At 36.7% G+C, this 24,659-nt stretch overlaps 1 protein-coding gene across 2 annotated transcripts in view; it reads left to right on the forward strand.

Moving 5' to 3' along the window:
• Positions 1-24,659, forward strand: part of LOC111159433 (protein phosphatase methylesterase 1) — a 64,019-nt gene that overhangs the window by 17,633 nt on the left and 21,727 nt on the right. For both annotated transcript variants that reach the window (XM_022521897.1, XM_022521896.1), the window contains exons 2-7: positions 4,142-4,235; positions 4,725-4,817; positions 13,253-13,310; positions 13,771-13,822; positions 19,610-19,764; positions 20,865-20,955. In XM_022521897.1, the coding sequence (XP_022377605.1) occupies positions 4,142-4,235; positions 4,725-4,817; positions 13,253-13,310; positions 13,771-13,822; positions 19,610-19,764; positions 20,865-20,955 (543 nt within the window). The remainder of the gene's footprint in view (positions 1-4,141; positions 4,236-4,724; positions 4,818-13,252; positions 13,311-13,770; positions 13,823-19,609; positions 19,765-20,864; positions 20,956-24,659) is intronic.

Here is a 24,659-nt window from a genome sequence, read left to right on the forward strand (position 1 = left end):
AATTCAATAGAAGAGAAAATTTAAGGAATCTTCTAGACAGTCACATGTTCTAGTTTAACATCAAAATTTAGAAATATGGGAGATAAAAAGATTCTTAGTAAAAAAAAAATCTCGGGGCACCTGGGTGGCTCAGTGGGTAAAAACCTCTGCCTTTGGTTCAGGTCATGATCTCTGGGTCCTGGGATCGAGCCCCACATCGGGCTTTCTGCTCAGCAAGGAGCCTGCTTCCTCCCTCTCTCTCTGCCTGCCTCTCTGCCTACTTATGATCTCTGTCTGTCAAATAAATAAATAAAATCTTTAAAAAAAAAAATCTCAACAATAGTACCTTTCTTAGATGATGATAGAAAAATCCCTTGAATTTTGAGAAAGAATATTTAGCCTTAAATTATTGTGGCTAGTATCTGGCTACAATATCTTTGTCTCTCTTACTTTGGAACATTTGTCTCTTTTAACATTGTATATAGAGGGCACCTAGGTGGCTCAGTAGTTCAGTGTCTGCCTTCGGCTCAGGTCGTGATCCCAGGATTCTGGAGTTGAGCCTCATGTCGGGCTCCCTGCTCGGCAGAAAGCCTGCTTCTCCCTCTCCCACTCCCCCTGCTTGTGTTCCTGCTCTCGCTGTCTCTCTTTCTCTGCCAGGTAAATAAATAAAATCTTTTTAAAAAAATAAAATAGAATAGTATACAGCTGGAATAAAAAAAAATCTCCTCTGAGGATATTTGTTTCAGATCAGCTTCATTTTTTTTGCATGGATTATCCTGGAGAATATTCTAGTGAGTTTAATCTATCCTTGATATATTTGGATTTATTTCTATGATCTTATTTTGTATTTTGTTCCATCTGACCTGGCTTCTTCTCATTCTATTTTTTTTTAAGTTCGTGTACTAGTGTTATAATCTATTGAGTCTCAAGTTCACGTGCCATACAACTGACCCATTTAGAGTATACACTTTTTTTTTTTAGCCTAGTAACATAGTTCCACAATGAATTTTACAACACGTTCAGCACCCTAGGAAAGAGATCCTCATGCCCATTAGCAGTCAGCCCTCATGTTCCCTCAAACCTCCCAGCCCTAGGCATCCACTAATCTGTTTTCTATCTTTAGATTTACTTAATCTTGACATTTACAGTAATGCAATTATATAGTGTATGTGATCTTTTGTGATTGGCCCCTTTCACTCAACATAGTATTTTCAAGGTTTGGACATGTTATAGCAGGTTGTAAAACTTCATTCCTTTTATTGACAAATGATATTCCATTGTTTGGATACCAGAGTTAATTTGTCCATTCAGTGGTTGATCGACATTTGAGATTTTTCTCCATTTTAGTTATTACAAACAATGCTGCTGTGAACATTCCTATACATATTTTAAGGTGGACATTTGTTTTCATTTCCCTTGGGTGTACCTAAGAGTGAAATTTCTGAATCACATGGTATTTCTCAGTGTTTAATCTTTTGAGGAACTGACAAACTAGTTTCCAAAGCAGCTGCTCCATTTTATATTCTCATCAGCAATATATGTGGATTCTAATTTTCCATATCCTCAGCAACACTTGTCTTTATTGATCTTTTTGTTTATAGCCATCCTGGTTGTGTAAAGTAGTTCTTCATTGTGGTTTTGATTTGCATTTCTCTAGTAACTAATGATGCTGAGTATTTTTTTATGTGCTTGTTGGCCATTTGTAGCTGTTCTCTGGAGAAATGTGTATTCTAATTGTTTGCTCATTTAAAAAAAATAGGTCATTTGTCTTTATACTGAGTTGTGAGTTCTTTATATACTCTAGATACAAGCTCCTTATCAGATCTATGATTTGCAAGTGTTTTCTTCCACCCTTGGAATCATGCCTATAAATTACTTGGCAGAATGATTCACTGTTGTGGCACGGTAAATGTTAAGGTACTATTACTGTGATGATGTCTTAGGTCCAGACATCAAAAATTCATCCATAGATCCTTAGAATCCATTATGATGTGTTTGACATGTTATGTGTGGTTGTTATACTCAAATTAGTATATGCATAGGTGGATTTGTGAGTGACTGATGAATCCGTAGAATTAAGAATTCTACTTTTAGCTTTCCAGTAGGAACTCAAGTGCAACCAGCAAACCAGAAAAAAATTTGTCTAGGTTGAAATTGCAGTTTACTTCTGTATAGGCACTTTTTCTATCAGAAGATAGGATTTTACCCATTTACTGAGCAACTGCTAAATGCCAGATGTATTAGTAAAAGGCAAAAGATTTATACGATATGAAGAGAAACCAGATTGTGAAATGCCAGATATATTAGAATCCTTTAATTATTTGGGGCACCTGGGTAGCTCAGTTGGTTAAAGCTACGACTCTTGGTTTCAGCTCAGGTCATGAGATCAGCCCCACTGTCAAGCCCCCCACAGAGAGTGGAGCCTGCTTAAGATTCTCTCCCTGTCCCTCTCCCATCTACCCTCTTCCCACATACATGTGCTCTCTCTCTCTCAAAAAAAAGAAAAGAAAAGAAAAGAAAAAGAAAAAAAAAACATACTTTATTCACTTGCTATAATCCAAGGCAGAAAGAATTTAAATAATTTGAATTTGCCCAAATCCATACTGTAACTGTTAGGGATTTATAGGGAATTATAGGGAAATGGTAGGAACTGTGAGGAATTTGAACTCTTCTCTCATTCCAAATCATTTACCTTTGTATTCCTAGTACCTCTCTTTCAACTTTGGGAACTTTAAAAATTATCGGTGCCTATGCCACACTTCAAGCCATTTAAAGCAATTTCTAGAAGTGAAGCCTAAGCATCAGTATTTTTAAAAGCTCCTTAGGTGATTATTGTTACATGGATTGAGAACTATTGATCTGTTCAATGCCAGAAGAGAATAGATTACTGTTCAATAAATATTTGGCTGTTGAAAGAATACCTAATGGTGCAGTTGCTTCATTGTAATTCCCATATTATAGTCAACCTAGAGTGCTTTTGTATTAACTTAAGTCTTTAAAAGGGGTTCTGTATTATACTTCGTGTATATTCTCCATTTGCCCCCACGGCATATATAGGAAGATATCTGGCAGGAGGTAACGTTTTGTTGCTGACAGAATTCTGAATTCTCTCCATTACTGAGGAGAATAGATATGGAAATAAGGTAAGTGTCAGGGTTCCTTTCTTGTATTGCATCCAAGGTTGAAGACAGAGGTTATAAACAGACATATACTGGTTATTTTTGTTTTAGAGTAATTTTTAAAAAATAATTCATGGTTCAAAAATCAAAAGATAGAAAGGGATGTACATTGGAAATTGTCCCTCCCATCTCCCAATCATAGTTCCCCTTCCAGGATATATCAAATGTTATATTATTATTCTTCCAGAGATAATTCTAACCATATATAAACAATTATATTTACACATACTTCCCATTTTTACCCAAATAGTAGTATGGTGCATTGTTTGTTTATTTACTTAACGGTGTGTCTTATCCATATACAAAGAATATTATCAGCATATAATTTCTTCCACCATTTTGTAACTAAATATTATTTCTCTGTGTACCACAACTTATTTTCATCTATTACCTGTTGCTGGATATTTAAGTTGTTTCTAATCGTTCTCTATTACAAACAATGCTACATTAAATAGATAAGTCATTTCCTTTCTGCATGAGCATATCTTTGGATAAATTCCTAGAAGGTCAAGGCATTACCAGTTTGCCTTTTATGAAGCTTGTATATTGATGGGTTGGAAATAATGAAAAAGCATGAAATAATGTGGGAGATTAAAAGTATAAAGAAGGAATAGTGAACAAAAATTATATCAGGAATGATATTAAAATGGCTTGAGAGGATAGGAATGAGCCGATAGCCAAGAACAAGAAGAGAGAACTAGCAGGTTCTGTGGTGTATATACATGGGATATATTTGTGATTAAAATAGACTAATGAATTTTCTAAAATCCTGACATTTTTACTCTTACATCTTGAACTTTTAAAAACACATCTTTACGTGATGGTTTCTGTATGAAAACTCCTCAGTCTTAAAGAGAAAATACCCTTGCAATTTTCATTTCATATTTACATTTAGCATTTGTTGATCAAGATTTTATCTTTTCATGCGTAACTATTTTTTACTTGAACTCTCTTTCTCTCTCTCTCTTTTTTTTTTTCCTTAGCCCTGGAAGAAAGCGAGACTTCTCCCCCGTTTCTTGGAGTCAGTACTTTGAGTCCATGGAAGATGTAGAAGTAGAGAATGAAACTGGCAAGGATATATCCTTTGCAAAATGGCTTATTCTTTAGCAAGCTTATAATGCTGTCTAAGAAGACACATTTAGTTTCTAAAGTGTTCTTTAGTCCTGCTGTTTATTTCATTTTTATTCCCCACCGTAATTATACAGCATGGAATTTAACCTGTAAGTCTATGCCAGTATCATACTTAGACATAAGTGTCTAATGCATGGGGAAAGGATTAAGAATTAAGTTCCTGAGACTGATATATATCTTAAGGGCCCGGGGAAGGTTTCATGAATCAGATGAGTTGAATCAGTTTAGCATCTAGAAACCAGGGACTGTAGGTCTTCGAAACAGGTTTGGTGTTTCAGAAACTTCTATTTAAGTATCTCTTAAGTTTGGAAGTCTGCAGCTTTATATAGAGTCTGGTACTGCCTGAGTTTTCTAATCAGTATTATTATGATTAAATAATCAATCAAAAACTTCAGTGAGCAAAAGCTTAGATATGTTATCTTTAACTATTCATACACTTTCCGAGTTTATAAGAGTGGCTCAGAGGGTCCCGTCCTACTCCTTCTGCATGGAGGAGGCCATTCTGCCCTATCCTGGGCTGTGTTCACGGTAAGTAAGTAGCTGATAAAAGAAGTTGATGTTAGCACAATCATTGTTTACTTCTGGCTGAATTTGACTAACCTAACTCTTCCTTCTGTGTTCACTCGTATAGCTTGATATAAGAAAGTTAGGGGTGTGAGTTGATTGTGAATATTTTTCATGGTAGGCCCAAGATCATCTGTTCTTTACTAGGGTAAGCTTTAATCCATGAATTCTTCAAACATTTTATAAAATGTTCTATATATATTGCATTGGGATGAGGGAGATGGGATTTGCTCCTGATCAAATGTGGGGGTCTGTATCTAAGTAATCTAAGTAATAGGTAAGCAGAAATATTCTATTCAGGTGCTTTAGGTAGAGATAATATCTATCCTTTATTTCCCTCATAGACCCTAGCGTAGTACTTTATACATGGAGATGCTCCATAAATATTTGGAAAAAAATTTTTTTTAAATAATGCTTTATGTATATATGTATATCTATTTTTTTAAGATTTTATTTATTTATTTGACAGAGAGAGACACAGCAAGAGAGGTAACACAAGCAGAAGGAGTGAGAGAGGAAGAAGCAGGCTTCCTGCCAAGCAGGGGGCCCAATGCAGGGCTTGATCCCAGGGTCCTGGGATCATGAGCTGAGATGAAGAGAGACGCTTAATGACTGAGCCACCCAAGTGCCCCAATAATGCTTTATATTTTAATGATATTAAAATAGATCATTAAAGCTACTGGGAAGTAAACAATATTTGGTTGATGATACCCTTGTCTAGAATAGAGGATGTATGTCTCTGAATGCTACCAGTTCTAGATCTTCCTGATATTCTTGACTCTGTACAAGGAGAGGTGCTGCTAAGGAACATAGTAGCATTATTCCTATTTTTCTTCTGGTTTCTATCAGGGAGATGTACATACTTCCTCTATTTACCAGTAGGGAGTCTAAGGGACAGAAAAATGGGAGCAAGTGGGAATGCAGTACTGGGTAACTAGAGCTAGATGGCTATGGAATTGAGGAGGGCCCTGAATATACCATTATGTTCCTGGCAGCAGGATTATTGGGAATAGTTCTCAACACATAAGCACTTAATCATCTGTTATTAAATTATTAAATGATTTGATTCCTATCTTGTTTGCTACTTCCTTTCTCTTATTTTAGGACATAGCTGTTTGATTTGGCTCTAAGTGCCAGGCTCTTTAATCTCCCTACACCAGTGTCAGCTAACAGAAATATAACGCAAACCATATATGTAAATTTTTGCCGCATATGTGATTTTTAAATTTAGTAGAGACATAAAATAGGTTTAAAAAGTGAAATTGTTTTTAATAGTATATATCTTATTTAACCTATTGTACCTGTGGTATTATCATTTTAATAAGTAATCAGTATAAAAATTACTACTGAGATATTTTACCTTATTTTTTATACTGTCTTTGAAATTCAGTAAGGCAGTTAGGAACTTATGTCTCATTTTGGACTAGCTACATTTCACATTTTAGAAGCATTGCTTTGATAATTTACATTCCTCAACTAGGTAACTAGATTGTGAGGTGAAGACCATGGCTTAGTTATGCCTGGCACTTAATTGTATGCTCAAGGAATGTTTCTTGAATGAATGAGTAATAGCATCACATGCCTGTTCCTAATGCAGGAGCTAGAGTAGTAACTGTATTCCAGTTCCCCTGAACCAATAGAACAAGACATGTAAGCCCTTACTCTCTTCTTATACTTCAAGATTTCTTTGAAAATTATGTAAAATAGTGGAATATGAAAACTAAATTTTAAAGTCATGTACAAATATTATAATAAGTGATTTGTTAACATATATTGATATTAAATATATTTTTTTCATAGAAAGATGAAATAACATGGAAAGTGACTGGCATAGAGGAGGTGATAAATAGCTGCTGACATTATATGTGTTAGTGCAGAGGAACTCTCTAGTTCTTTTTACCAAACTATAGTCTACAAATTACAAGTTCCATGAGATATTAATGAAATAAGGTTTTTATGATTAAATGAGTTTAAGAAATATATAATATCTTCCTCTGATTTCTGTCAGAATTTCACTATATATCAGTATGTTATTAAGGTCTTTAGGATGTTCTTCTAAATAAATCTATTTCATTTCACCTGAGTCTTCCAAATGTACCTGACCACCCAATTCCTTTTTTTCTAAAACATCTATTAGCATCCCATTCTTTGTGAAAGTCTTTTATAGATAGGTCATCATGTCTCAGTTGTTACCTGGTTTACTTGTATAATCAAGGAAATTCCTTACCGCTGAGCTTAATATTAATAGCTTGGACTTTTGCTGGTTAAATTTACCTGCCCTTTTTTGTTGTTGTTATTCCTGACAGTATACCAGCCCACTAAATGAGTTTATATGTGACAGTGCTTTGGAAATAAAAATGGCTATGTAAAAATGAGTGCTCTGGCAATTGACTTGACTCCAGAGCTCGTATTTTTGTAAACACTAGAACATGATTGAGAAGGCAGCCATGGCAAACAGCAGGAATAAGCCCAAGCACCTTATGATCCTGAGAGGCAGAATTACTCTCAGACATCCACCCACATGTTAACCGGTAAAATACTATAGTAAAATAGAAACAAAAAGGTACTAGCGTAGCAGGAGGACAAGTATACTGACAGCGAAAGGAAGAGATGAACAACTGCGGTTGATACTTATGTTGCTACATCATGAGATCCCTGACAGCAGAAACTGTGCTTATTCACTCTTAATATGACAACACACCTGGCCTGTCCTGGAGTTGGTGCTCAATAGTTATTCCTTGAAGAAGTTAAAACTGACCTTGAACAATTAAGAAAAGGGTAAATTTTATTCATTGTATCCTATTTGAGAAAGTAAATCATTCTAAAGTCTTGATCAAATGTCAGTAAGTCATTTACATATGGCTGATAACAAAAGATAGAACATGGTTAGAAAAATCCCAGACACAGGATATGCAAGACCAAAGGACATGAAGACACAGTTCATGGAGAACATATAGACATGAGAAAGTTCATCCTCACTAGTAATCAGATATGATTCACATAGGAGGTATCATTTTTTTAGATATCAAATTAATATTTTCCAAAAACTATTCTTAGTGTTGGCAAAGGCATTAGAAAACAAATATTTTCAAACATTGGGACTAGAAATCACATCTTCCAACTCCTACTTCACTGTTCCTTTCTTTAGTGTCAGAGCTCTCTTGGGAAGTAATTTAGCTTTGAATTATCAATATTTATACCATTTGATATAGTTGTTGTACTTCTAGGAATCTGTTCTAAGGAAATAATACCAAATATGTGAAAAGCTATTTGTCTAAAATTAGCAATCCCAATGTCCAACTGGACAACCTAGAAGAAGTGGTTAAATTCCTAGAAACATACAATCTTCCAAAACTGAAACAGGGGGAAATAGAAAATCCGAATAAACTAATCACAAGAAACAAATTTGAATCAGTAATCAAAAAACTACCAAAAAAAAAATGGGGCGGCTGGGGGGTACGCCTGGGTGGCTCAGTCATTAAGCGTCTGCCTTCAGCTCAGGTCAAGATCCCAGGGTCCTGGGATGGAGCCCTGCATCGGGCTCCCTGCTCAGTGGGAAGCCTGCTTCTCCCTCTCCCACTCCCCCTGCTTGTGTTCCCTCTCTCGCTGTGTCTCTCTCTGTCAAATAAATAAATAAAATCTTTAAAAAAACCAACAGGGTGGGGCGCCTGGGTGGCTCAGTGGGTTAAGCCGCTGCCTTCGGCTCAGGTCATGATCTCAGAGTCCTGGGATCGAGCCCCACATCGGGCTCTCTGCTCGGCAGGGAGCCTGCTTCCTCCTCTCTCTCTGCCTGCCTCTCTCCCTACTTGTGATCTCTCTGTCAAATAAATAAATAAAATCTTTAAAAAAAAAAAAAAAAAAACCAACAGGGTGACTGGATGGTTCAGTCACTTGAGCATCTGACTCTTGGTTTCCGCTCAGGTCATGATCTCATGGATCATGAGATCAAGCCCCACAATGGGCTTCATTCTCAGTGGGGAAACTGCTTGAAGATTCTCTCCCTCTTCCCCTCCCTGTGCACACACTCGCTCTCTCCCTTTCTCTCATTAAAATAAATAAATCTTGGCGAGGGAAACAAAAGCAAAAATGAACTATTGGGACTTCATCAAGATAAAAAGCTTTTGTACAGCAAAGGAAAAGTCAACACAACTAAAAAGCCTACAGAATGGGAAAAGATACTTGCAAATGATGTATCAGATTAGGGGCTGGTATCCAAAATCTTTAAAGAACTCATCAAAATCAACACCCTAAAAACAAAAAATCTAGTCAAGAAATGAACAGAAGACAGGAACTTCTCCAAAGAAGACATACAAATGACTAACAGACACATGAAAAAGTGCTCAGCATCATTCCGCATCTGGGAAATACAAATCAGAACTACAATGAGAGTCACTAAGATTAACAACTCAGGAAACAACAGATGTGGAGGATGCAGAGAAAGGGGAACCCTCTCCCGAGTGACTGGTGTAGCCACTCTGGAAAACAGGATGGAGGTTTCTCAAGACATTAAAAAATAGAGCTACACCATAGCAATTGCACTACTAGGTCTTAATCCAAAGGATACAAACAGTGATTCAAAGGGGCACATGCACCCCAATATTAATAGCAGCAGTGTACACAATAGCCAAACTATTGAAAGAACCCAGATGTATTGATAAAGAACCCAGATGAATTGATAAAGAAGATGCATGTGTGTGTACACACACACACACACAGGAATATTACTCAGCCAGCAAAAAGAATGAAATCTTGCTTTGTAAGTTGTTTCTACTTCTATTACTCTAATGAATACATTTAAAGAGAATAATTATTATGGACATGCTTTAACACTTTTTCGTTATTTATAGAACATGTTACGCTCTGAATTTACTTTGTTCTTTCATTGTTTTCTAATCTTTGTTTGTCACACTAGGATATAAACATTATGAGAGCAGGGACATTGCCCATGCTTTTCATACTGTAACCACATGATTAATAGGTGCCAGATTTTTAAAAGATGTAGTATAGAAAGATTTATTAAATAAGTGAATGGAAAATCTGTTTTTAGCATTATTGTCTTGTTTAATGACAGGCAGATCATAAATTACTGCTTTCAAGATAAAGTTGGGATTGACAATTACTCCTTTAAAAAAACTCAGTTTTTTAAAATGTAGAATAATAAAGCAAATTTGACAATATCTTTGCCACTTAATTTTTTAAAAGATTTTTTTTAAAGATTTTGTTTATTTATTTGACAGAGAGAAATCGCAAGCAGGCAGAGAGACAGGCAGAGAGAGAGGAGGAAGCAGGCTCCCTGCTGAGCAGAAAGCCCGATGCGGGGCTTGAACCCAGGACCTGGGATCATGACCTGAGCCGAAGGCAGCGGCTTAACCCACTGAGCCACCCAGGCGCCCCTTTAAAAGATTTTTTTATTTTATTTATTAGAGCGTGAGCAGGGGGATGGGCAGAGGCAGAGGGACAAGCAGACTTGCCGCTGAGCAGGGAGCCCAGTGTGGGGCTCGATCCCAGGACCCTGAGATCATGACCTGAGCCGAAGGCAGACTCTTTACAGACTGAACCACACAGGTGCACTTAATTGTATTTCCAGAGTATAGATTTGTTTTTGGCATTGAAGGCTCTACCACCATCGTAATGTGTTAAATAACCCTTGTAAATTAGCTTTCAGGAACAAATAGCAAAGTGTAGTAGAATTTCAGTCTGCTATTCTCTTTAAAGGTATTCAGTGGAGTAATAGAAATAGAAAAGACTTGCTTTTCTAGGTGATTCCTAAAATTTTTATTTACTTATTTTAAGTAATTTCTGCCCACTGTGGGGTTTGAACTCACAATCCCAAGATCAAGAGTTGCATGTTCCTCCAACTGAGCCAACCAGGTGCACCTCTAGCTGATTTTTAAAATGTGATTTAATACACTGACACTGAACTATTGGAAAAATAAATAAAACAATCCCATCTACAATAGCACATAAATAAAACACTTAGGAATAAATTTAAGCAAAGAGGTGAAAGATCTGTACAGTGAAAATTATAAGACAATGATGAAAGAAATTGAAGAAGACACAAATGGAAAGGTACCCCATGTTCATGGATCAGAAGAATTAATATTATTAAAATGTTCATACTACCCAAAGCCATCTGCAGATTCAATGCATTACCTGTCAAAATCCCAAAGACATTTTCCACAGAAATAGAAGAAAAATTCCTAAAAGTTGTGTGGAAAAAATACTGAATAGCCAAAACAATCCTTAGAAAGAGGAGGCCAGGCATCACAATTCCTGATGTCATATTTGCATCCAAAGCTATAGTAATCAAAACAGTATGGTACTAGCTTAAAAATAGACACATAGGCCAATGGGACAGAACCAAGACCTCAGGAATAAAGCCATGCATACATGATTAACTAGTATTTGACAGGGGAGCCAAGAAGACTCAATGGAGGAAGGATAGTCTCTTCAATAAGTGGTAATGGGAAAGCTGGATAACCACATGCAGAATAAAATTGGACTCCTATCTTACATCACTCACAAAAATTTAACTTGAAATGGATTAAAGATTTAAATATAAGACCTGAACCTGTAAAACTACTAGAAGAAAACATGGGGAGACAGCCCTTTGACGTTGGTCTTGGCAATGATTTTTTGGGTATGACACCAAAAGCACAAGCAACAAAGGCAAAAAGGAACAAGTGGGAGTACATCAAACACAAAGCTTCCAAAAGGAAAAAAGGAAAAAAAAACAACCCAAACCTATCACCAAAATGAAAAGGCAACCTATAGAATGCGAGAAAATATTTGCAAACCATCTATCTGATAAGTGGTTAATATCCAAAATATGTAAGGAATTCATACAACTCAATAAGAACAAAAAAATCCAATTAAAAATGGACAATAGAGGCCCCTGGTGGCTCAGTCAATTAAGCGTCTGCCTTCAGCTCAGGTCATGATCCAAGAGTCCTGGGATCGAGCCCCACATTGGGCTCCTTGCTCAGCAGGGAGCCTGCTGCTCCCCCCTCCCTCTGCCTGCCTGCCACTTCCCCTGCTTGTGCTCTGTCTCTCTCTCTCTCTCTCTCTCTGTGTCAAATAAATAAAATCTTTAAAAAAATAAGTAGAAATGGGCAATAGACTTGAATAGGCATTTTTCCAAAGAAGACATATAAATGGCCAACAGGTACATGAAAAAATATTCAGCATCACTAATCAGGAAAACACAAAGCAAAACCACACTGAGTTATCACCTCTCAACTGTTGGAATGGCTGTTATCAAAAAGACAGGAGACAACCATTGGTAAGGCTGTAGACAAAAGGTAACCCTTGTGCACTGTTGGTGGGAATATAAATTGATTGCTGTGGCAAGTATTTCCAGTACTCTGAACAAAAGTGACAAGAGTGAGCATCTTTGTCTTGTTCCTGGTCTTAGAGGAAAAACTCTCAGTTTTTTTACCATTGGGTGTGATGTTAGCTGTAGGTTTTTGTATTTGGGCTTTATTATTATATTGAGGTATATTCCTTCTAAGCCTACTCTCCTGAGAGTTTTTGTCATGAATGGATGTTGAATTTTGTCAAGTGCTTTTTCTTCATCTATTGTACATTCTTGGTGGGAATGTAAATTCGTATATCTGCCATGGAAAACAGTATGGAGGTTCCTCAAAAAATTAAGAGTAGAAATATCATATATCCAATAATATCTCTACTGGGTATTTACCCAAAGAAAATGAAAACACTAATTTGAAAAGATATGTGCACCTTTATGTTTATTGTAGCATTATTTACAATAGCCAATATATAGAAGCAACCTAAGTGTCTATCACTAGACAAATGAATAAGGAAGTTGTGATATGTACACATAATGGAATATTACACTACCTTAAAAAAGAATAAGATCATGCCATTTATGACAACATGGTTAGACCTAGAGGATTTTATGCTAAGGGAAATAAATGAGACTGAGAAAAACAAATACCGAATGATTCCATTCATATGTGGAATCTAAAAAAAACAAGAAATAGAATCAGAGCTATAAATATGGAGAACAAACTGATGGTTGCCAAAGGGTTGGGAATGGAGAAATAGACAAAATGGGTGAAGGGGAGCGGGAGATACAGGCTTCTAGTTATGGAATGAATAAGTCACAGGAATAAAAGGCTCAGCGTATATTCGGTGATAATGTAATAGTGTTGTATGTGGTGAGCATAAAATAATGTATAAGCTTGTCAAATCACTGTGTTATACACGTGAAACTAATGTAACAGTGTATGTCAGCTGTACCCAAATAAGAAAAAAAAAGTGAAATGTCTTTCTTTGATTATTCTGAGATTCTTGAATTCTGATGGCAGTTCATTCAACAAAGTTATCATTAGTGATGGGGAAAGATTTGCTAACTCAGATTTTCCTTATCTCCCTAGGCGGCGATCATTAGTAGAGTTCAGTGTAGGATTGTGGCTTTAGATCTGCGAGGTCATGGTGAGTGATGTTCTTAATTAGTCACTGACTCAATGATATATTTGCCAATTCCTTTGAATAGTGTTAAGTATTACAAATTTCAGTGTGACCACAAAATAACCTGGCCTGTTCCATTTGGGCTCTTTGAGCAAAGTCTTAGTTTAAAAGATATTTTATAAATACACACATATATGTTGTTGTTTAGCTAAAAAAAAAAAAATGTCCTTTAATGTAACCAAATTCTGATGCTGGTGATGTATAAGGAATGTGGATAAATCTTTGCTAGGCCGCCTAAATTATATCTTCCTTAGGATGGCCAACTATAGAGATACATCTTTAACAGAAAACCCTTGCTAAGCCCATCATACACAATAATGAAATCTGCATTTCATTCCCCAAAGTGAGGTTTTTGAAAGCGAATACTTTTGCTTTTATAATTCCTATCATTGGGAATTTTATTTTTTAAATATTTTCTTTTTAGGTGAAACAAAGGTCAAGAATTCTGAAGACCTGTCTGCAGAAACAATGGCAAAGTAAGTAATGTAATATTGTTTATACATCACCTGGCTTCCATTACTATTATAAATAGTGTATAAGTATTACTATCCTGGTGAGATTGTTGGACAATAATTAGCATAGAGAAAATTTTACTTCCGTTGTCTTTCCTCTGTATTTAGTGTCTCCTTAGTATTTAATCTTGAAAGAAACATCTGTCTTTCTTTATACATTCAGTGTTCTAGTCATCAAATAAAGCACTTGAAAATTCTTTGAGTTTGTGTTGCCTTTTACAAAGTTTTCTTCTATTAACATAGTTGAATAGAATCTGGATATCTATTGGGAACTTGTGCTTGAAAAGTGGTTATATATAAAAGGCCCTACCCTGTAAGATGTTCTTAAGGTAACCTGCCCACCTTCTTTGTCCAACTTCCTAGTAAGACAAGAACAAGGTATTGAAGAATAAATAATTACCTGGGCCTCAAAGTACAAGATGGTGGTAGTATATACAATGGCCTCACACCTGGTCACTCATTAGAATCACTGAAGAAGTGATTAAAATACAGATGGTTGGCCTTATCCCAGACCTGCTGAATTAGTGCTTCTACCAGGGGGATCTGAACATTTATTTATATTTTCGATAAAGCTATATAAAGAAATCTTAAGCAGCCAGTCCTGTGACTGGTGTTTGGGAACAACTAACCTATATTTTAAACAGGATTTTTCTAACCACCCTGCTATAATACATGGTCTTTGAAGTATTTCACCAACTTTGGCCAAAAATATCTTGTCTCTTCTTACTTCAGCAGCTTTAATCCAAGAGTAAACCATGTTTCCTTCAGAACTCAAACTCATGTGGCCATAGGTTTATTGTTATAGTTCGTGCTCTTTGTGTGCTTTCTGTCTGCCAGGCTTTATTAAGTGTAAATTATGCATTTATTAAGAAAAATATTTATTGGGACTCCTGGGTGTCACATTTGTTGAAGCATCTGACTCTTGGTTTTGGCTCAGGTTGTGATCTGAAGAGTCATGAGATTGAATACTATGTCAGGTTCCACACTTAGTAGGGAGTCTACTTGAGATTCTCTTTCTCCCTGCTGTACTCTCTGTCTAAAATAAATAAATCTTTTTAAAAAAAGAATAAATAATTTATTTAAAGTGCTTATTTTAATTATCCATATTATTCTGTAGTGCAGATGTTATCTTTTTTTTTTTTTAAGCCAATGAGGAAACTTAGATAGATTGACTGACTGTATGAGGTCACACAGTTAAGAGAGCAGAATTGTGATTATTCAACTACAGTGCTTGGCAGAGAGAGAGAGAGAGAGAAATAACACTGTATGACACCATTCCATTCGGTGAACATATTTCTGAGAAACCATGAAAAGGGAGCTAAGAATCTGTTCACTGAGTTATTCATACTATCCTTTGTAATGTGAGAACAGTAAAGCCCAAAATGATCAGGTGTTTGGTGATACCTATAGAAAGATTTGTGAATAATTTTTAAGGATTTAAAGGGTTTCCTGACTGTTGACAAAAAGTGAAATACATCATCTAAGGGCCAGGCTGCCAAAGAGTTATGACAGCTTGAATGACATTCTCCAGGAATTTGAAGAATTAATTGAGGATCTTAAGTATACATTGCCTAATAGTGTATCAGTCTGGGATAAGCAGGAAAAAAAAAAACACATAGAAATTTGAACAGGGCAAGTTTAATATAAAGATTTATTAAATATAGTAAGGCATTGGAGTAATGAAGAATTGCTAGTGAGAAGTAGAACATTAAAGAATATATATTTGGGGCGCCTGGGTGGCTTAGTGGGTTAAAGCCTCTGCTTTCAGCTCGGGTCATGGTCTCAGGGTCCTGGGATCGAGCCCCGCGTCGGGCTCTTTGCTCAGCAGGGAGCCTGCTTCCTCCTCTCTCCCTCTCTCTGCCTGCCTCTCTGCCTCCTTGTGATCTCTGTCTGTCAAATAAATAAATAAAATCTTTAAAGAAAAAAAAAAGAATATATATTTAATTAACTTGATTGTGGGGGTCATTTCACGTATCCATATACCCAATCATCATATTATACACTTTAAATATATTATAATTTTATTTATCAGTTATACCTCAATAAAGCTAGAAATTTTTTCAAAAAAGAAAGAAAGAATATAGGAATAGCAGGTGTAAGTAGCTGCCACAATCCCCTTGGGCAGAGGTGGAACACCAATGGAAGAGGTTGAGATTTAGACCTTGCTGTAGAGGGCATGACTGTGGTTTACTGAAGGCAGAGAAGTCATTTGGATGCCATGTTGGCAGACCTTCGCCAGATACCTGCCCTCTAGGGTACAGGGAAAACTGTTCACAGAGAGGTGTCTCACTAGAGGCACTTTGCGACAAAAATATTGAGGGTGGTTCCAGAGATCTGCTGCTATACAACATAGTGCTTGTACTTAACAATGAGTTAAAAGTTTGTTAGGAGGGTAGATCTCATGTTACACCCACACTCACACAAAAAGAAACTTTTGGAAGTGATGGTAAGACAAGCGTATACATTAATTATTTACTATTTTTTGTATACCAATTTTACCTCAATAAGGCTAGGGAAAAAATTGGGTATGGGGGAGATGATATGCTGGAGAAGCCACCTGTGCTGCAGGATTTGGGCACTAGGGAAGCTGTGTGCTGGAGGGCTTCTCATGCTGCAGGTCCTGGGTGCTAGAGGCGCACAAACTTCAGGAGCTTGTGGAGTAATGCACTTGAACCAGCTGCAAAACCTTCTCTTTCTCTAATGTCTCTCTTGTGCCCTCTACTGATAAAGCTTAGCATCATGCCCGCTGGAAAGGAGAAAATATTTAAAGGCCTCAGACCCAGTTTTGGAGAACATACAATGAAGGATTTGAGAATTAGAGCTGAGAGACAATAAGTTGAAAACTTCTAACAAAAGTTAAAAAGAAAATAGATAATTAAGACTATCTAGAATGATGAGGATGATTACCAAGAATCAGAAGAGCCAATAATTTGGATTCTTGTGAAATAGTCAAAGCAATAAAACATTTATATGATTTCTGAGTTCAGTCACTCTGAAGCAAAAATCTCAAAATAGCATATTTAATGGACGATTAATGGGATTTTCAAGTAGTACTGACAGCACAATTTTTGCCTTGTGTATCAACTTCAGAACCTCAGCCCTACATAAAATGCAATTCCACTGAAAGTAGAAGAAACAAGATTTGAGCTCAGATTGCTCTGATACTCTTTTTCTATTATGTCTGTGATATGCTATATTGCTTCTCAGGAAATGAACCCAGTATTAATAAGCATGATAGAATCTCCTTACAAAGCCTCCACCCAAACTGTGATGTATCCAGTTACAGGCTAGTTTTCTAGATAACACCTGCTACTTCATCTTTAGTTTTCTGTAACTTCAGAACATGTCTCAAGGCACTAATCTTGGTAGTTTGGCTAATCTTAATAAGAACAAATTTCTCCTGGTGGTAAATGATCAGGTGATTGATCATAACCACTTTTTACCCGTATGGAATATACCTTTCCTAAGCTTAGATACATTTTGGAGTTCATTTGTTTCAGACCCTCTCCACCTTCAGGCACACATGAAGCAGATACCACAGAACCAGTCCAACTTAGTTACTTAGTGTTTTACGGAGACCTGTATTTAGATAACCTTCTGTAGCAACTTTTTACTTTATTATACTGTTAGTAACCAAAACTTTTAGCTTTAAGTTTAACTCCAAAGGAATATTAAATTGTTACTTTTTTCACTTAAAAAATTAGGTGGGCCTCCTTATCTCCCATTCAGATTGTCTGCAGATGCTACAGCTACCCCATTCATATCTGTATTTGTTTTATGAGATTTTTAAGATTAATTCCTTCTGAAATAAATAATTAATAATTTTAATATTAATTCCTTCTGAAAACATTTGTCTTTGCCACTCTGAATGCTCTGGAGATCAAATTCAAAAGGCTGTGTTCCTACATCCACAACTGCTATATTTGGATAACACCGTGTGGATGCTTAGGTATATAATAACATACAACAAGACAAAACTGTTTTTTTTTTTAAAGATTTTATTTATTTATTTGTCAGAGAGAGAGAGGGAGAGAGAGCAAGCACAGGCAGACAGAATGGCAGGCAGAGGCAGAGGAAGAAGCAGGCTCCCTGATGAGCAAGGAGCCCGATGTGGGACTCGATCCCAGGACGCCGGGATCACGACCTGAGCCGAAGGCAGCTGCTTAACCAACTGAGCCACCCAGGCGTCCCAAGACAAAACTGTTTTTTTGAAGTTAACTGACTCAGCCACTCCCAAAAGAAGACAGTAGAGCCAGTAGTTTCTAAAAACACACCACATCTACCTATTGCTGTAGTGAAGAGGGCCTCTAGACAAATCAAACTCAAGTTCCTACTTCACTTCTCATTTTCAGAACTTTAAGGTTTGACTTTGTTAAATAGATCCACTCAGAATTAAAGACTAGGACAGAAGCCAATAAAAATTAGCTCTGAACATGTTGTTTCTCAGAACATTGTACTTATATTTATGTTCCTACTTCAAATAACTTTATGTGACAAATTTTAAGGAGTAAGTAACATTTGTATAGCATTTACACTTTTCAAAGTAGTTTTCATTCAGTTTTATTTTTTTTTAAAGATTTTATTTATTTATTTGTCAGAGAGAAGGAGAGCACAAGCAGGCAGTGGCAGGCAGAGGCAGAGACAGAAGCAGGCTCCCCACTGAGCAAGGAGCCCGATGTGGGACTTGATCCCAGGACCCTGGGATCACGACCCGAGCCAAAGGCAGTGACTTAACCGACTGAGCCACCCAGGCATCCCTCATTCACTGTTTTAGTTAATCTTCAAGGCAATCTGAAATAGTAGGTCATTTTCTTTTTTTCTAATAGATCACATTCTTATCTTCATTTTATAGATATTGAAACTGAGAGATTACATAATTCAATTCCACATAATAAAAATTAAACTGGGGCTGCAATTTATCTTGTGACTCTAAATTTTACTACATTATAATGCTTAATAAAATTGTTTTCCTGTTTTATAGTTAGGGAAACTGAGGCGTAGAGAGCTTACATTATTTGTCCGGTTTCAAGCTTAGGTTTAAAATAAAGATAATATATGGGGCACCTGGGTGGTTCAGTGGGTTAAGCCTTTGCCTTCGGCTCAGGTCATGATGTCAGGGTCCTAGGATCGAGCCCCGCATCAGGCTCTCTGCTCAGCAGGGAGCCTGCTTCCCTACTCTCTCTCTCTGCCTGCCTCTCTGACTACTTGTGATCTCTGTCTGTCAAATAAATAAACAAAATCTTTAAAAAAAATAGAGAATATGTAATTGTACTAAATGTGTGGAATAAAGTGTGATGTAAAAGAAAATTTAAAAATTGGGGTTCTTGGGCACCTGCGAGGCTCAGTTGGTTAAGCATCCAACTCTTGATTTTGGCTCAGGTCATGATCTCAGGGTCATGGGACTGAGCTCCCTGTCAGGCTCTGTACACATCATGGAGTCTGCTTGAGGTTCTCTGCCTCTCCCTCTGCCCCTCTCCCCCCCACCCCGCTCATGTTCTCTTTAAATAAATCTTAAAAAAAGAAGAAAAAAAGAAAATTTGGGTTCTTAGTCCCATTTATCAGAAAGAGCTAGATGTGAGGCTACATGTATAGATATTGGGGGGCATAATAAGAGATTTACATAGGTATATTTGCAAGATGGTCCAGTAGACCTTTACAGTCTTAGGACCCATAGTTACTTACTAACCTGTAGTTACAGACTAAAGGAAGGAGTTAAAAAAGAAAATGATTTTTACAATCGTCTCTTTGCAGGGATGTTGGCAATGTGGTTGAAGCCATGTATGGGGACCTCCCGCCTCCAATTATGCTGATTGGACATAGTATGGGTGGTGCTATTGCAGTCCACACAACATCATCGAACCTGGTGCCAAGCCTCTTGGGTCTCTGTATGATTGATGTTGTGGAAGGTAAGTTTTCTTAGTACTGACTAAATCAGAATCTTTGATTTACGAGAGACTTCCATGATTATTATTATCTTATTTTAATTTATTGTTGATTTCTACTCATCTTGAACTATGTCCCTGTGTCTTTATATCTTTTTTTATGTTATTTTATAGCAGAGGCACTCTCAGATATATTTTTTAATTGGCATATAACCTTTTATTGGTTTTAGGTATATAACATAATGATTCAATGTCTGTATATATTATGAAACGATAACCACAGTATGTGAAGATAACATACAAATTTTTTTCTTGTGATGAGCATTTTTAAGATCAACTCTCTTAACAGCCTTCAAGTATACAATACGGGGGGGGGGTACCTGGATGGCTCAGTCGGTAAACAGCTGACTCATGGTTTTGGCTCAGGTCATGATCTCAGGGTCATGAGATCGAGCTCCATGTAGGGCTCCATACTCGGTGCAGAGTCTGCTTAAGATTCTCTGCCTCTCGCTCTGCCCCTCCCACTGCTCGCATTCATGCATGCTGTCTGTCTCTCAAATAAATAAATAAATAAATAAAATCTTTAAAAAAAACAATAGGTATTGTATAAACTATGGTCACCATGCTGTACATTACATCCTCAAGACTTATTTATTTTATAACTGGAAATTTGTACCTTTTGACACTTTCCCCCATTTCACCCACACCCCACATTATATAATCATTTTCCATGTCATCAAAAACTCTTTGTAAATATCTTTTGTGGCTGCATAATTTTTTAATTGTATGTGTGTCCCATTATTTTATTTAACATTTAAAAAGAAGCTGCCATGTCTTTTATGACCCATCCTCAGAAGTCACACTATTGTTTATATAAGTCAGCCTCTATTCAGTGTGGGAAGACTACACAAGGGAGTGAATACCAAGAGGCAAAAATCACTGGAGGCCATCTTGGAAGCTGGCTTTCACATCAGTCTTCTGAATTTTCTTAAGCTATATCTTTTTTCCCCAAAACATCACTGAATTCTGCTATCATTAAGGGCAAATGTACACAGTTATCCCAGCAAGTGTAAATGCTTAGAATATATTAAGTGCTATAGTTAAAATATTTGTTTAACATCTAGGTACAGCCATGGATGCACTTAATAGCATGCAGAATTTCTTACGTGGTCGACCTAAAACCTTCAAGTCTCTAGAGAATGCCATTGAATGGAGGTAACCAATAAATCTATATTGTCTGTATTCTAAATGTTAGATTGTAGCTGCTCTTTTTCATCAATTCAGGCACCAAGTTCAAAGGAATAGTTCGGTTTCCAAGCCTTAGCTTTATTATGTGCAGAAACAGTTACATAAAGAGCAGAATTTTTTTTATTTTTTTTTTATGAATTAAAATATGAATATTTTAAATGAAACATTTAAATGTTTCATACTTGGCCCAGTTATCTAAAATCCATCCTTTTTCTAATACACTATAGTGCCTCCTAGAATTTTAATAATTATGGATCATCTGCTGTCTAGCTATTTCCATCTCTGAGGTAAGAGTCTGGACTAAATGAGGCTCTAAGGCCTTTTCCACTTCTGATGCTTCATGGTACTAGATTCACTTTCTGTGTTCCAGAGAAAACAGTGGAGAAACAGAAAGGATGGACATAGATTCCTTTCTTAGTTTTTATTTGGGTTTGGGTTAAATAGTTTTCATAAAAATTATGGACAGAATTGGCTATGACTTCCACTTAAGGCTGTTCTGTTGTTAATTTTTTCATTAATTCAATCAATTATTTGATTAAATATTTATTAAACACTTTGTGCTAAACGGTGAAATTTCAGAAATGAGTAATATACTGTCTCCCCCACAAGGAAATCAGTCTTAGGATAAAATATCTTTAGTATCCTGTCTTCCTGAGTATTTTTTAAAATCATGTCTAGTTCCTTTTTTAGACCCTTTTTCTAACTCCTCCACTCATTTGATTAAATAAGTAGAGGCCTCTGTCTGTATTATATTGTACTGTTTGCCTCTTTAGTCTTCTAATACTCCCCTAAAAGATATGCTTTTATTGCCAATTTTCATGTTTCTCTTAATACTTTTCCTAAATCATAAGGACAGAAGCTATCCTCTATTTCTTTTGTGTTTTCATATTGCATACAGCATACTGCTGACTGCCTTAGCAGGCAGAACGTATCTGTTCTTTGAATCAAGTGGAAATGAAGGACTTGGTAAATAAAGCCTAGGTAGTTTTTCTAAGACAGAGGATCTCATGCCAAATATGGCTTGCCAGAATGAAGTTTGTGTTTGGTAAGTTGCTTCTGTCTCCCCTTGTTCACACTACTGAGATGTAGGATTCCTTTTCTCTTAGAGACACCAAAGATCTCTCCCTCTTCAGCAGCCACAGTGTTTATATGTAGCCGTTGCCAGTTCAGCATGTACCTCAGGTACCCTGCCTTCTTCCCCAGTAACAACCAGTGAGAAGATGATTCCAAATAACTTTTCAGTAAACTTTTTCCTTTTTTTTTTTTTTTTTTTTAAGTACCTAAGATGTGTCGTACCTGATTTAAGAACTGGTGATGAATCAGGCTTAGTACTTGTCATCAAAAAAACTGGGAATACAAACAAGTAAATGTGTAAACACAATGATTGAAGCACAGAAGTTACAGAAGATAGGAACTTAATCCAGCATGGCAGTCATGGTGGACCTGCTCCTAAAAGAGACAGAGTCTTGATTCTAGTGGCAGATGTGGGATAGGATGAAGGTTCTCTCTGTTGTATGTTTAAATGTTTTGGGTTCTCTGATTTTTAGAACCCACTTCCTGAGCCTGAGAATCAGAAAGAATACAATGAAGTATTTTATAACTTTGTTTTGTACTCTGCTGGATATCTGAATCAAGTTCATGACCCATGGATATTGTGGCTATTCCATATGGGGGCGGAAAAAAGATGTTGAAATACAAGGCCAACCTATTTAATTCAGTAAGGATTTAAAGCAAAGTGAATTCCCACTCCTGCTTTCTCCGGTCATCCTAATAAGAAGCAGTAGGTTAATTGTCATTAGAAGCCTAGGCTTTGAAGTTGGACATTTTGGTTTCCCCACTCTGACTGCTCTGAGGAAAACACTGGGGGAAAGAGTAGGGAGTGGTATGTTAATGGAAGTGGGAAATTGGTTAAGAGACAATTGTAGTAGTATAGGGGAATAATGATGGTAAGCATAGACCAGGATGGCAACAGAGGAAGTAGTATGTCATATTTGGAATGTATTTTGAAGGTAGAACTGACAGGACTGCCTTGTGGGTTGGATATCAGCAGAGAAATGGGGGTTGGAGGCAGGAGGAGGCACAGCATCCAAGGATGAGTTCTAAGTTTTTAGCCAAAGCAATTGGATGAATGATAGAAACAAGGAGAAGTAGATTTGGGAGCAGGTAAAAGGTCAGGGAATCAGGATTTTTATATGGATAAGCTGAAATGCTTATTATACATGTAAATGGAAATGTTAAGTAAATACTTATATGTACTTATTAATAGAGGTTGAGCTAGAGATAATTGGAGGACCATTATTTTTTTTTTTGGAGGACCATTATTTAAGAAAAATGATTCCTTTAAGATAACTTTTTTTTATGACAACTTTTTTGAGAAGTTTTGTTATATAGGGGAGCAGAGAAGTGGGTTAGTATCTAGTAGTGAATGTGAAGTTGAGAATGTTTTCAAAAGCTATTTTATAATATTCACTAGAGAAAAAAAAATAACCCACAGGGTAACTATAGGTAGCAAAGTCCTCACAGGCAAGAGGAGATGGGAACTGTGCCCAAGGTTGGCCTTGAATAAGAACAAAGGTGTTTCATATATTCAAAACTCATCAAGGCAGGGTATATGATTATAAATACTGGTATACTTGTAGATCTGTAGATTCAGTTGATAGTAGAAAAATGAAATAATCATTCTGATTGCCTCTGTTTATCATTAAAATAAGAAACAAGGTCATTATCTAAGGGGGTTGCCCTTTAAAATTTTGCATGATTTTTTAAACTAAAAAAGTTACATTTCAAGAAATGGGTTCTCAGGGCACTTAGGTAGCTCAGTCAGTTAAGCATCTGCCTTTAACTCAGGTCATGATCCTGGAGTCCCAGGATCAAGCCCCACATCAGTCTCCCTACTCAGCGGGGAGTCTGCTTCTCCCTCCCACCTTCCCCACTCTCATACTCTGTCACTCTCTCTCTCAAATAAATGGATTAAATCTTTAAAAAGAGAGAGAGAAGAAAAGAAAAGTGTTCTGGTGGCTTATTTCACATATTGTTTCCAATTCCCCCTGGGACAAACAGCTATTTTGCTTGGCCCTTAGGCATACATAGGTAGGTAACTCTGAGAGAACTAATCTATTAAAATAGCATCTTAGCTCCTGAACTCTGTATCATGACATGCAAGGTCCTCTAGGAGCTTGTCCCTACCCACCTATCCCTTTCTCCCACTCACACTCCCATTTTGCTCTCCCCTGCTTCTCCTTGCTCTCTGTCCTCTAAAATCCTCATCATGTTTACTTGTCCACATCACAGTGCCTTTGTTTGCAATGTGCCCTCTGCCTATATTGCCCTGACCACCTTCTTTTATCTTCGGCCTAATTTCTTTTCTCCTTGGTTTAGGCAGGACATTTGGGGAACTTTCTTTAACCTCTTCATTCAGAATAAAGTGATTCCTTTGAACCTTGCCTTTATTATGTTAAAACTATCTGTATTTCTTTCTCCCAGCTTGAATTGGGTGTTTCTTAAGCACAGGCCTGACACATAGTACCCTCCTGGTAAATGTTTGCAGAGCGGAAATGGCTTGAATGTCTTTACTTAATTTTTTACTGGTTGGCTTATAGCCATAATAACCAGGTAAGAAGTAGTGGTAATCTCATATAAGCTGTATTGGTAAACACAACTTTATAGAGGTT

This window comes from Enhydra lutris, unplaced genomic scaffold (assembly GCF_002288905.1).
Source record: "Enhydra lutris kenyoni isolate GAN:26980312 unplaced genomic scaffold, ASM228890v2 scaffoldscaffold68, whole genome shotgun sequence".
NCBI lineage: Eukaryota > Metazoa > Chordata > Mammalia > Carnivora > Mustelidae > Enhydra > Enhydra lutris.